The sequence below is a fragment of the Lepidochelys kempii genome, chromosome 1, assembly GCF_965140285.1.
Source record: "Lepidochelys kempii isolate rLepKem1 chromosome 1, rLepKem1.hap1, whole genome shotgun sequence".
Lineage (NCBI taxonomy): Eukaryota > Metazoa > Chordata > Testudines > Cheloniidae > Lepidochelys > Lepidochelys kempii.
The window spans coordinates 34,958,527-34,973,528 of NC_136380.1; the positions used below are offsets into that span (position 1 = coordinate 34,958,527).

General features: G+C 42.5%; 1 protein-coding gene across 3 annotated transcripts in view; it reads right to left on the minus strand.

Moving 5' to 3' along the window:
• PDGFD (platelet derived growth factor D) overlaps positions 1-15,002 on the minus strand; it is a 187,721-nt gene that overhangs the window by 13,679 nt on the left and 159,040 nt on the right. For all 3 annotated transcript variants that reach the window (XM_073338478.2, XM_073338469.2, XM_073338486.2), the window contains one exon: positions 8,729-8,943. In XM_073338478.2, coding sequence (XP_073194579.2) covers positions 8,729-8,943 — 215 coding nt within the window. The remainder of the gene's footprint in view (positions 1-8,728; positions 8,944-15,002) is intronic.

Here is a 15,002-nt window from a genome sequence, read left to right on the forward strand (position 1 = left end):
TGAGATGTGAATTCTCAGGTGGTGCCAGAGGAATGGGAGAAGTAGACCTCTTATTGGAGGGTTTTTTTGGGTTGTTTTATCCCTCTTCTCGTGAAGGTGTTTACCCTTTCCTGCATCGTGCCTTTGTTTCACAGAGTCCTTGGGACTGGAGGACTCTGAACCTGTGGATGCTGAAGCTAGAGGGGCGCCAGCCAGTGGCTTAGGTCAGCAAGAGGTGGAGTGGAAGGCCCAGAGTCAAAATGGGGCCTCAGGAATAGCTCCACAAGGTGTCTCCAGAGTCTGAATTCACAAGACTGCCTGGTGCATGGGGGAAAAGTATGATAAATATTGTACCTTGAGGGAATGTGTGTTCCCTGAGGCAGCATAGGCAACTCTCATGCAGGTCGTTCACCAGGAAGACTTGGAGGCAGGACAGGCAAGGTTTGAAGCCTGGAACTTTGGGCATAGTAGGCACCCCAACTGGTGAGGGATTTAGTGGAGGGAGACTCCCCAGTCCCTGAACTAACTAAATTATCCAAATATAAAAACTATTTATAATTATTTACAGGTTTGAAGATCAAGTGGGAATGCTGGAAAGAGTACAGAGAAAGGAGACTTCCATCCCAGACCTTAAGCAGTAGAAAGGATCTGGAGAGGTGATCAGGTGGTGCCGTCCTTTATGCCCTTAGTTGGGAGCATGAGGAGATGCACAGTGCAGCCCAATGGACCCCGCTACTGAAGAATTTCTGGTCCCAAGCGCATAGAGTGCATGTGCACCCAACAAAGAATACCCACAGGGACTCAAAGAAGAACTTACAAATTTTCTTCACTCCAGAATTTTCTCACTCTACCTAAACCATCACAGCCTGTCTCACTGACCTCACCACCATCAATCTAAACTTTAATAAGGCCAAAACTGAAGTCTTATTTCCTCTCCCTACCCATTCTCTATATCTGAGGAACACACCATTATCGTCCCTGTCACTCAGTCTTGTAACCTAGGAGTCATCCTTTATTCCTCCTGCTGCTTCCTTGCATTTCTATTCTTCCTGTATATAAATCCTGTAAAGCTCTCATTCTCCCGTCTTGATCACTGTAACTTACCCCCTTAAGTCTCTCTCTCTCTCTCTCTCACATACACACACACTGCCCAGTTCATACAACATCCCCCAAAAAAACCCCAAACAGATCACATTCCTTGCCCATTGATCTGAGCTTATCAATTCCTTTCTGAATGAATCCCTTCTTAGGGATCCCTTCTTGTCTCTTACTTCATTGCCCCACCAACCTGTATATACCTTATTTGTCCAAGTCTCCCATGACTTCCCACATTCCATACTACCACCTATGCAAGGAAAGCTCTTCCTGAACGGACACAGGAGACCACTACCCTTTATTCAGTCCATTGCCACCTTAAGGCTCACTTCTCCAAAAGCAGCGAGAATGCAGTCAACTAGGTGACATTTTACTGGTTATTAAAGAAAACCTAACATTTATTTATTGCATCATGCCATACATCAGTGACCACATTACTTTATTGCTGTGACTTTCATCTGTTCTCCCTCATGCTTTTCCATATTGTCTTGTTACCTCGCCCCATCCCCCACTACATTGTGTCTGGTGAAATCCGTTTTTCTGCAGCTTGTGACAAGGTTCAGTCTTGGCAGATGTATTCTGAGCTGCCTAGCAGCTACTTCAGTGCAGCACAAAATAAAAAATACCAGTGCTAATAATCCTCTGGACCTTGTGGCTTGGACCCTTCTCTGCTACCTCTCAGATCCTAAGCCATGCATTGTCCATCATGAAACTTGGGCACAGGGGCTCTAAAATTGTTAGAACAGGAGGAAAGAGAAAAGAATATCTGTTAACATTCTGATACACAGTGAAAAAGGCAACAGGCCTTTGCATGACAGACAGGTGAAAAGGTGCAAGAATGGGCCTCAATACTTTCCGTTTTCCTTAAATGTCTCTCAGCTGTCTTGCACAGAACAATGTTTGTGCAGAAGGTTTATATACTGTGACAAACTCTAGTTACTGCCTTAAGGGTGCTCATCTCTCATGGAAACTCATTTCACATCTCATCAGTTACAGCAATGAGATGGGGAAACTGATTTCTTGTTTCTCAGAGGTATGAACATGCTGGGTGGATGGCACAGGCTCAGTCCTAGCAGCATAAAGAATTGGACTGAGATCATCCACAGGATTTTTCTTCCCAACGGGCTGCGCCTATGCTCGCTTCAATTTTAGAATGTAAGATGTCTCTCTGGAACAATCATTCTAATTCCAGTCTATCTCAGCAAGTTAGATTAAAGCAGACACGGACATTTGATTAAAGTATGCTGTATTCATTTACATTAATGATTATTGATTTGCCTTTCATTTGTGAGGAGCCCGGTGGTGTGCCTGATGGAATCACTTACCGAAGAACGTGATTGAGAGAAGCTTTTAAACGGAATTAATGCATACGATGTGAAGATTGGCCAATTTGGTTTGCAGGGGTTCATGCTAATCTGTTTTAAATTTTGATTCATGTGTGCTTGTCTGCCTTGAGTTCTGGGCTCCTACAAACCAGTTTTCTTTAATATCATGTTGGAACGATGCAAAAGCATCCTGCTTCACAAGGTTTCTGTTCAAAACCATAAAATGGGCAGTCTGCTCAAATCAAGGTCCTGTTTAATTCCAAAGGTTCTTGAGGTTTTTGGCAAACTTGCGCTAAATTTCAGATTTGTAAGAAAAATTTTATGTCTCACTATTAACATTTTGCAAAGGATTAGAGTAGAGGGGGTATCCACAATGGGGTATTTTCATATTTTCTGCTGCCTGGTAGCAAATACCTTGCAAATGGACATGAAAGGGCAGAATTTTATACTCTTGGTGGAGCTTCTGTGGAACTAAAGCAGTTGTCTGAGAAAATGAAAGACCACATGACAGCTGCTAGTCATGTTCCTTAGTGTACTAGTGGAGAGTGCTCAGATACCACAGTGAGGGGCATGGTCTAAGAATCTGAAGAGAATAGAAAAGGGATCTAAACAAAAATCAACAATATCAGGAAAAATAACTTTCTCAAACCTCTCTCTCAGCACAGTTAGTATTGGATGTACAAAACAACCCCTCGGTTGAGTGCATGCAACTCGCTGGGTAACTGGGAGATACTGACTGCAGGGTAGGAAAGCAGAAGGTTGTAGCTGAAAAATGTGCCTTTCCTGGTTCACCCCGAAAGAGGAGGCTCACTGAGGGTGAAGGGAAGGCTTTCTCAAGCGCACAGAAAGAGAGACAGGCCTCAAACACGACACAATTTCCTGTGTGAGTGGCCAACTCATGGACACTGTTGCGTAGAAAAATATTCACATATGACAGTGACAGTGGATCCAACAGCAGTCTAATAGTTCAGGCTCCAAGAGACTGTTTAGGCAAAGTTAACAGCAGGAATAACAAAGGCCTTGAGCAGTTTCTCCTGTTACGCATGTCTTACGAACTACATCATCTCATGCCATCTTCTGTTCTATTTGGCGTGTAAAATATACTAGACTTAGACTCACCTCTGAATTTGGTCCTTAGCCTTTATTCACCTTAAACTGGAGGTGGAGATTTTAAAGGAAATGAACAGCTTTTGTGATGTAAAAATAGGTAAGAAGCCCTGCCCATTCATGATTTATCATCTTCTGATTAAACCTCAGTTGGTTTTAGATTAGGCCTCTAAAGTACAATGCAGCTACATGGCTTTAAAACAGATACACCTGAGTCCCTCTCACACTGCCTCCACTCCCAAGCTGTTTCTTAAGTAAAAAGACAGCGAAACACGGAAGAAGAATAAGAAAGCACACAGATGTCTGGCTAATGCTCGGATACAGAAGAACTAAAGCTATTTACAGATGAAAATATTTTGGACTAACATTAATGGACATATCTATAGTGTATGACAAGTGGATTTATTTGCATAACTTGTATTAATGTTAGTGGGAGGCATATGGCTAAATCACTGCTCTTTGTGCTGTTAATTCATCCCTAAGGGATACATTTAAATTTATATTTAGAAAAGCCAGGTCATTCAAAGCTGAAACACTGTCTTTAACCCATACTGGTCTGCCAGACAAAAAGCACAGTGGAATAAATTAATGAAAAAGGGAAAATATGAACTCTGAATTTAGTGAGTAAAGTTTTTGGGGAACATAGGCATTGTCAAACTGATTATGACCAATGTTTAATTATCTGCAATATTTTGGTAGCTGTGTTGGTCCCAGGACATGAAGAAGAGCTCTGTGTAGCTCGAAAGCTTGTCTCTTTCACCAACAGAAGTTGGTCTAATAAAAGACATTACCTCACCCATCTTGTCTCTCCATTATTTTATTAGGCTAATATTCCATCACAACAGTACCAGATGCATCAAAATGCCCAATGATGACCAATTATTCAATAGCATGCTTATGGGGGAAGTTTCTTCCTAACTGCTGTCCATAGTTGTCTTATGTCCTGACGTTGATTTGACTGAAGTTCATATCTGTGTGTCTAATCCTCACTGAATCCTTCTATGCCATCTGCTACAATAATATTTTGGGGTAGTTTTTATAGGTTTGTTGTGCAAAAAATCATTTTTGTCATTTATATTTTTAAATGTTTTGCCTTTCTCTTCACTGAGTCTCCCCTTGTTTTTTTGTAAAGGAAAAAAGGTAAAATCGGAGGGCCTTATATCCCTTCTTTGTACCATTCATTAATTTTATATACGTCCACCATATCCTCTCTTGTCTCCTCTCTAAACAGTTCTAAGCCTTTCAATCTCTCCTCATACAGAAGTTTTCCATTTGTTGCCCTTCTCTGGATCTTTTCTATTTCTGCCATATTCTTCTCAGACTTAATGATCAAAACTGAATGCAGTACTCCAGATGAGGATGAACCACACATTTATTTAATGGGATGATTAACATTTTCTGTGTTATTCTCTGACACTCTCTATTCACACAGTGTAAAGTATTCGCAAAAAGAAAAGGAGTACTTGTGGCACCTTAGAGACTAACACATTTATTTGAGCATAAGCTTTCGTGAGCTACAGCTAGCTTATGCTCAAATAAATTGGTTAGTCTCTAAGATGCCACAAGTACTCCTTTTCTTTTTGCGAATACAGACTAACACGGCTGCTACTCTGAAACCTGTCATAGTGTAAAGTATTGTTTGCTTTTTTTACCACCATGGTATTGAGAAAGTGTTTTCATTAAGCTGTCCACAATGATACCTGGGGCCAAATTCTCCTCTGACTTTCATTCCGTGCATGGAGTTGCATGTCAGGTCAGAAATTGGCCTTCAATCTTTTTTTTCTGGCATTGTGACACATTGTTCCTTCTAACATGCACTGCCTGGCATTTGTCTACACTACATTTCATCAGCCATTATGTTAAGTACCTCTGAAATTCCTCACAGTCTTCTCTAATCTTGACTCACTTAAATAATTTTGTATTATCTGCAAATTGTGCCACCTCATAGTTCGCCGACTTCCAGATCAATAATAAATACTGCACATTAAATAACACCCAGCCTGAAAGCTTGGGAAAACTTAAAGTTAGCCTCCTTCTATGTTGAAAATTGCCCATTTATTCCTACTCTTTGCTGTCTATCTCTTAACCAGTTTCTAATCCATGACAGATCGTGTCGTGTAGATTGTAAACTCTTAGAAGGGAGGAGCCTATCTTTTAAATTTCTCTCTAAACTGTTATACAAAGTTCTGGTGTCACATAAATATTTTTATATAAGCCATACTGGCTTCTTTTTATCAGCTCATATTAATCTAGGGGTATTATAACGCTAGTAGACATTTTTTCAATTATTTTATCCAAATTATTTTTTCAATTAATTTACCCAGCCTTGAGATAAGGTTCTCTGATCTGTAATTATACCAGGGTCATCCCATGTATCTTTCTTAAAAACTGGTACAATTTTAACTAGGCTCCAGTTCTTTATAGCAGCTGAATTGAAGCCAACTGTACTTTGCAATAAATTTGTGGAAAGACCTTGTGCCTAAGAAAGTGAGTAATGGTGCTGACTACGGCAAGATACAGCACCTGCTTTCCCACAAACTCTGCCTACGCACCTAGGTCTTGACCTCCAACAACCACCTGGTATTCCAGCCCTCAGCCTCTACTGAGCTGGTTTTGTGATGTGAGCAAGCACCCTCTCCAGATTAAGAGTCCATCAAACTCCTTTTCATTTGTGACCTAAACAAAGTAGGAAAACAAACTCTTACAGGTGAGTGTGGTGTCTGGCATGAACTCAACATGGCACATGGCTACTTAGGGTTGTTTCAACGGGCGATAACTTTCAATGATATTTTTCACTCTGTTGCTGTAAATACTCTCTTGGAAGCTTGAATATAAAGTGTTCTTTCCTTGTTGATTTTTAAACACCCCCCCCACTTGTGACTCAAATTAATAAAAAATGAATACGGTGAGTTTTGTTCTTATGGGACAAATGCTGCCGCACACAAAATGGCTGAGTGGGAAAAAGATAGGACAAAAAGAATCAAAAGCCTCTGATATGCAGGGGAATTGGAAAGGAAGAATCCTGCAGTCGAGTCAAAGGTGCTTAGTTTGTCCTATCCAGTTGTGGTCTTAAGCGAGGCAGGCACGGCAAGGTGAAAAGCAGTTAGACAGAATTATGCTGTGAGAAAAGCAGCCCCCTCTCCCTATACTAGAAAGTCCCAATGAGCTTAGAAGGAGTTTGCACTGGTATAACATACACCTTTTTCTGGCCCTCTCAGTGGCTATGTCACACCAGTTTAGGCCCCGATCTTGCAATCTGATCCAGGAGAGTGGGCTTGTGCACCTGCATGGAGCCCGGAGAAATCCAATTGCAGGATCAGAGCCTCCTGGGACTTCTTCTAGATTTCCTGCGACTTATATAGAGTCCCACTCACTTTCCAACATGTAACTCACCTCCCCAACCCTGCTTAATCACCACTTCTAAATTCGGTTCACTGAGTCTAAATTGGTGTAATTCACAATTCACACAGCCAGGGGGCAGCACAGAGGAATGCGGCAAGAAAAGTAATTACCAGGAAGGTGTAAGAAAGGGCAGCTGCAACCCTACTGAAATTTGCATCTTCTTATGCTGTTTTTGAAACCCTTAGCATAAAATTTATACCAAATTAGGCTCCCTTGCAGATCAATAGAATTGGTGTGTGTGGGTCTCAGAAAGCCTAAGGCTTTATCTATGTTAAAAGTTACACTGGTTTAACTAAAATAGTTTTTAAAAGCAAAGGCCTTTATGGATGCTTAAAATCAATTTAAACTGAGCTTATATAATTTTAGATGAATTCTGTTTGGTGTGCTAACACAACTAGTGCACCTTTTAATATAGACACGGCCCAAGTGAATACAGGGGAGGCTGTTCTACACTACAGTACATTACCTCTCAGTGCGGGTGCTGTATATTGTATTAGACATATATACATGCTATAACCTTAGATTGTGTCTATATATGTTTGACATACATTTATAGCCTGATTTTCAGAGTTGCTGAACATTTCTAGCTGCAACTCATTTTACTGGGGACTGAGGGGGCTCAGCATCTTTGAATAAGAGGCTATTAATATGTGTTAAATATATAAATAATGCCTTGCCATTCCTTGCACTTATATTAGTACATCTCTGCTTGGGCTGTGTCACTGATCCTTGCTCTTTTCTATGGAATAAGGTATTTTTCTTAGCCATGCTCCCTAGTGACTTAGGTAGAACTTAGAAAGCTCCTATTTGTTTTTCTGCCCATCTAGGCATTAATACTGCACTCATTGCCATTGTGTGCAAGTGTCAATTTCAGGGTACATTTCACCAACCATGTTGCCCCCAAACAGTGAGCCTTATTGTATCTCACATGCAGTTTTAAATTACTTCAGAGGAGTTTGCCGATCCTTAACGCTGTAGAAGAGGGGTGGGCAAACTTTTTGGCCTGAGGGCCACATCAGGGTTGCGAAACGGTATGGAGGGCTGGGTAGGGAAGGCTGTGACTTCCCCAAACCCTAACCCTATCTGCCCCCTCCCACTTCCCGCCCCCTGATTCTCCACCCTGAGAACCCCCAATGCATCCAACCCCTCTATTCCTTGTCCTCTGACCATCCCCTCCTGGGACCTCCTGCCCCTAACCGCTCCCCCACAACCCCACCCAGTATCCAACCCCCCACCGCTCCCTGACTGCCCCAACCCCATCCACACCCCCGCCCCCTGTCAGGCCCCCCGGGACCCCACCCCCTATCCAACCTCCACTCTAAAGCCCCTTTCAGAATGTGGCCCTGCGAACATGGGCAGAGGAGCCAGGAGGAGCAGGGGCAGCCGGAGAGAAGCGGTGGTTTTCCCTGCAAAGTGCCGCTTCTCTCCAGCCGGCTGCGTGGCTGCCTGGTGCTCCTCCTGAGTCCTCTGCCCGCGTTCACCGCGCTCCCGCCACCCGCACCACCCGCCTGCTCTCCTAAGGCTGTGGGTGAGCCTCCCTTCCTGCTCTCCCCGCCCCCGCAGTGCAGCCCCCTCCCGCGCTGAGGCTGCAGGGAAGGGGGGGCAGCGGGGGAGGGGCCGGGGCCGAGCTCAAGGGCCGGGCAGGCCGGTCCTGCAGGCCAGATGTGGTCCGCGGGCCATAGTGTGCCCACCTCTGCTGTAGAAAGCACCACCATAATCACCAATGGCAGCACACACAGCTCTGGGAATAGTATTTCCGAGTCTGCTTTAGCATGGAACCCACAGAGCAATCACAAAGACGACACATAAGAATGAAATACCTCATGATATTTCTTTACTGTTTTCCCTGCTGTGCAGGTGCAGGATCTCCAGTTCACTGTTCCACAGCCACAATTCCCCCCACAGCGCTGGACCAGGAAGCAGCGGGGAAAGAACACGACGTTTGTCAGCTTCAGTTCCTCCCGTAAATTGACAGAGTAGTTCCTTGGAGTGCAGCTGTAACGTTTCACGTCATCATTCAGTCTGTCCAGGTCAACTGCAAAGCAAAAGCGGACTCTGTAAGGTTGAGTAGGAAGTGTCTTAGAGTGAATTGCTCTCTTGCATGGGAAGTTATAACACAGGGTTGTGCACCTGCAGCATCATTCAGAAAATAAATTGTCAGTGTGATTTCTTTAAAGGTAAATATTAGGAACCCAGTTTTTATGTGATTGCACATGGTAATCTCAGCCCTGATTCTGTTGCACTGAAGCCCACGGCAAAACACCCATTGACTTTAATGATGCTGGATCAGAGTCCTAGTGGGTAAAGCACTGGGATGGAAGTCAGGAGACCGGGTTCTATTCCCTGCTCTGTCACTGACCTGCTGTGTGACTTGAGGAAAGTCTCTTCATTGCTCTGTGCCTCTGTTTCCTCTCCCACCATTTGTCTTGTCTTTTTAGATGTAAATGTTCTGAGACAGGGATTGTCTCTTATTATGTATTTATACAGCACTTAGCACAATGCAGCCACAATTTGAGTTAGGACATATAGTTGCTACTGTAATACCACTAAAAATATAATATCAAAGTCTAAATATAATTTAAAATGTTTGTCAAATACTCTTATTTCACTGAAATTTCCATGCACAGGTTTTTCATTGTGGTGAGTCATCTGATGTAAAAACACAGTCAACAGTGGTTTGAAGAATAATTATAATTCATGGTTATAAAATCCATACAATATTATAAAAATTCCCTAAAGCCAATTTTATAATTAAAAAAGAGAGGACTAAAAATTACCTATTTTAGTTTTGGAAGTTCTTTTTTTAGTTTTTCATCTTTTCTGTTGGATTCTGCCCCTCAATTTGTTGATGAAAAGTTGAATAATATATTGATAGATGGAGGGAGCTGACTAATACAATTTTGCAGCTTCCCTGTGTCAAGCAAGAGTTTAATCTCTGAACTGAAAATTGTAGCTTGTAGGAAAAGACACATTAAAATGCATTGTAAATTAATTTCTAATTGATAAAATGTAAAATCTATACCTTGAGAATGAGTCACAATTTGCACTGGAGAAGCCACCAAGCCACTGCATTAGCACTGATTTACACAATCTGCGGGGGAAGCAGTGACTGGTAAATAGCATGCACCTTTAAATTGTGGCTTTGAAATATTTATTTATCCAAGATACATATGCACAGTGGCTATGTAAATGACATTAGCACCAGTGGACACAATCAAGTCTAGTTCATATTTCATGCAATGTGTTAACCCAGTTGGGGGAAAGTTAGCAGATAAGTCAGGATTTTGGACATGTTTTAACAGTTGTGATACCACGAAAATCATCTCACCATGAAAGCTCAGCTGTTCTCTCAAGAGAGTTAGTATCCCTACAAAGAAGGTGCATAGCTTCCTCTGGAGAGAAGCACGAAATCATTGGGAGTTACCAGTACACGCATGCATTGAGAGGAAAATACACTCCAAATGCACATAGCTAGTTCTCAGAAGAATAAAAAAATATTGATTTCTTTGTTTCAACAGACAATATTTTGTTCTCTCTTGTCACTCTTCAAATCCACTCCCTCTCACTCTGGTTCCCAGAGGCTAATTTTTTTCATAGGGAAGAAGGTTCCCTCTGCCCCCAGCTCCCATAATTCCCATCAGCACTTTCCACACTCAGCTTTGTTTAAAGATCAAGCAAAGCTTAGTTTGTTCACCATTACTTTAACCAACTGGCAATCAGAAAAACTGACCAAATGGAGATGGTGCAGATTTTATAGTCATTATCAGTGGCATCTCCGGGGGGGTGTGGGGGAAGGCCTAGTGCATCAATATACTGTACTACATCAATCCAAGGTGGAGAATTCTGGAACAAGTACTATAAGGTTGGAATGGGCTGGATAGATGTGAGCTGCAATGAAGGTGTGGAATGGGGAAGCTTGTATGGTGCCGACCCATGCTATCCAACACGTGTGTTAGAATATCTCTACAGTGCTGGAGTCTAAACTCTTAAAATATAAGGAGGGAAACAGTCTTGCATGGATTATTTAATGTTATCTTAAGACATTAGGGTGGCATTTGTGAATGGGATATCTGTAGATGAATTTAGAATAAAATACACAATGGTTGATTCAGCGCTGGGCTTCAGGGACATCTGCTGACATAATGCAGGTCACAGGGCTGCCAGCAATGGGTCATTCACCTAGAGAGGGCTTGCTGCAGCGCAGTGCACCCATATCCCACTCTTTAACAGGGCACACCCAGCTGGCCATCACAGTTCTAACAGAGGATGAGCTGGCAGGGGAGGGGGCATCCAGAGAATGAGCTGACTCACTGCAACACCCATTTGGCCTCCACCCGTAGAGCATCTATCCTTTAAAGGCACCCACCTCTGCTGGCGCTCACAGGGAGTATGGCAGTAGACGCACCAACTTTCCTCCACGTTGGTCAAATCTCTCCTGGGGCACAGCATTTGCCACTGCTGCGGGGCTACATTGAGCTAGTCTGGATTATTACTGTAATGAGTTCATCATGGGATTATGTCTTAACATTCAGACAGCAGCTGATGGAGAATGAGGCTGCCCACTTATTAAGGACGACAGCATATTACATGAGTCACATTGTGGCAGCCACAACTAGCCAAAGGTCTTAAGATCCCTGGTTTAAAGGCCCAGGCATTCTCCATAAGGGTCTTCAATTCTGGAGTGTACTTCGCCCACTGACCTGCCACAGCCTTGATTTGGTTTCCTTTAAAACTTTAGAAGGCCTTTTCTCTCAGGCTTTTTCTGAGCTAGGGACCATGGAGAGAAAGGGGAGATAGTGCTGAGTTAATGGGAGGGTGTAGTGGAATAATTGCATTCTTGGGTATTTCCGGGGGGTTGTAGTTTAATGACAATGATGCAAAGTGATAGGACTGGTTATTTATAGCAAAGGCATCTGCCCACAGCTTTGGATGGGTAAATTTATAAAGAACTCTAAATTAATTGATGAAATAATAGATTTTAGTTAACTATATTTTTCTAGCATTAGCCACTGGGGAAAAATATGAGGAATATTCCAAGATGCATGCACAAAGATGCTTTGGATCCGCACCTAGATTTTTCCATAGTGCTAAGCACCTACTGATTTCATTTAGCATTGCAAATGCTCAGCACTTCTGAATCTCATACTTTTGTAATCACAGTCCAGATATAAGGGGATTAAGAAGCGTACAGTTCACCCACTACAAATGACACCTAGAAATAATACTGAAGTTCATTTTGGATTCTACCCTAGCAAGGTGGGACAAACTGAGCAGGCAACATACATGCTCTTAACAGAAATGCCACATTCTGATCCTATCACAGAGATACACAAGAACTGCTCCCACTGGTTAAGTGACTGTAAAACACCATTTGTAAATCAGTAGCAAAAGAAAGAAAGTTCTCTAAAGAACTCCCTCTCCAGAAAGCCCAGATCTGAGCTTTTCTTTTGTCTCAGAATTGTTTTACTTTCTGGAGCCAATTCTTTTCCTCATTCATATAACAATGAGATCTTACAGTACAGACAGCTTCATGCATCATTTCATTGCTGTGACTAAAAGGTAACTGAGTCTTAGTGTGAAATCCTGGTGCTTTCCCTATCAAGGGATTGAAACCACTGGGGTCCTTAATTTAAAACTGGAACTAAAAGGTTCTTCAGATGGGCTGCAAATAGCTTCAAAACATTATTACAGAATTTTTGCACATGGCATTAATTTTATAAGGACAGGTTTCAGAGTAGCAGCCGTGTTAATCTGTATCCGTAAAAAGAAAAGGAGTACTTGCAGCACCTTAGAGACTCACAAATTTATTAGTTAGTCTCTAAGGTGCCACTAGTACTCCTTTTCATTTTATAAGCAAAGGGAGACATTGAAGACTACAACAGAGCGGTAAGCTTGGAAATAAAGCATTAGACCCCCCAATTTAAGCACCTACTTAAATCCATTCCTACTGAGGGCAGCTCTTAAATATGTGCTTAACTTGAAACATTGATTTCAGTCAGATTTAAGCACTGTTTAAAATTAAGCATGTGATTAAATGCCATCCTGAACAGGGATACAGGGATATTTTATTGAATCAGGGGTCATAGGCTATTATTGCTGCTAAGTTGAAAAGGGCCTTGTTCGTATGAGTCACAAGGACCTGGGAAGAGAGACCTCTGCTGCTAGCCACAGTCCGTTTTCAAATCCAAGGAGGATCTTGTTACGCATTTTTTTTATTATTATTATTTAAACATTCTGGTGTAGGTACTGATATGGCCCCATCACTGTAGCATGTTACCCTCACGACATCCCTGTGAGGTGGGAAAGTGCTAGTTTCCCCATTGTGTAGCTGGGGAACTGGGGTGCATGGAAATTGAGTGACTCATCCAAGTTCATAGTTCAATCAGTTAGAAAGACATTTCTTCTGACCTCCTGTCGTGAGTGCACTAATGTGCACTTGTTGGGCTAAAAATTCCAACACTCACACACCTAATTTTAGTGGCTGAACATATGTTTGTGTGCAAGCATACTTGCACACATGCGGGTAGTAGATTATTGAAAAGTGTTAGCAAGTATTTTGCAGGTGTCAGTACGTACACCAGTGTTTGCACCTGAACACTGCATTGCATTAATGGACCAACATTTCAATTCCTAAAATCCAGGTTCCCTTGACATACAGGGCTAGATTCACAAAGAGACATAGGTGTGGCGGTGAGCAGTGTCACCATGCCTAACTTTTAGGTGTCTAGAAAAATCACTGGGATTCACAAAGCCTGTGTTAGGCACTCAAGGTTTCTATACAATAAATGGAGGGCGATAAGTGCCTAAGAATGTGATTCACAAAAGCCAGAACACTAGGCCCCTCCCAACCGAAACTAGCCAATGGGAAATGCCAAAGAGAGGGGTGTGTCCTAAAGCTTGTCAAGGAATTCAGCTGTGAATCCTCTGGTGGAGTCTGGCACCTAGGGAATTTCTTGCCACTGCTGCCACCACCTCCTGAGAACTCTTAATCCAGTGGTTAGGGCACTCACTTAGGATGTGAGAGATCCCTGGCAGTTCAAGTAAACTCTCTCCACCTGACGGGAGATCTGCCACCTCTCAGGTGAGTGCCCTAACCTCTGGGCTATAGATATTCTGATGTGGGGCTACCTCAGTCTCTCCTGTTGAAGTTGTTCCCCTGTGGATAAATAATTAGTTACTAGTGCAGGAGGACTGGATCCTGCCTCTCCCACAACCACCAACTATAAATAAAGTCATTCTCATACATATATGCTCACTCTTTCTGGCCCAAAACCCTTTTTCTTAATCCAAAGCAGAACAACTTTCCAGGTGAATACCTGAACTACTGGGCTAAAAGTTATGAGGAAGGTCCCCTTCCCCCGAGCATAGCTAATGGATCTGGCCCCACAAGTGAGTTAGGTAGAGGAATACCAGTCTTCCCCAGTTTGTGAATCACTCTGTGGCTTAGGCATCCAGATGCCTACAGTGAGGCAGCATTGCGCATGCTCAGACGCAGACACGGAGGCAGACAGGGAATTTTCACTGAAAAAACTTGGGCACTGATTGAGTTTAGGCACACACAGGGTTCGGCGGCAGCCGAGTGCATGGTTTTGTGAAAACCACTGATGCCTGATTCTCGGATTTAGGAACCTAACTCCCTTTGTGAATGTAGCCCACAGGTGTGTATGTGAGGCACAATAAGCCACCACAATTTTCAACAGCACAGAAGCTACTCTTAAGTTGCTGAGGATTCAGCTCTATATTTACTTAACAGAGCCAAATCATCCATTGGTGTAAACTAACATAATTCCATTGGTCTCAATGAAGTTATTCTGTTTTACCCCAACTAAAGAGCTGGCCCACAGTTGTAAATCCTCAATAAATGTCTAATAGTAACAGATATTGTCTTTTACATTTTTAATCCAGTGACACTAACTGCTTCGTTCAATGTAAATGAAGTATATTTGAGAACTTTAAGATTTATTAAATCTTTTAGTGGCAACTGGAAGAAAAGGATGCTGCATCTGGATTTCCACTTTACTCACAGTTTCCAGATAAAACTCTCCGATACAGAGAGTTTGAGAGAGCAGAAATTTCAGAGGGATTATAGCTGTC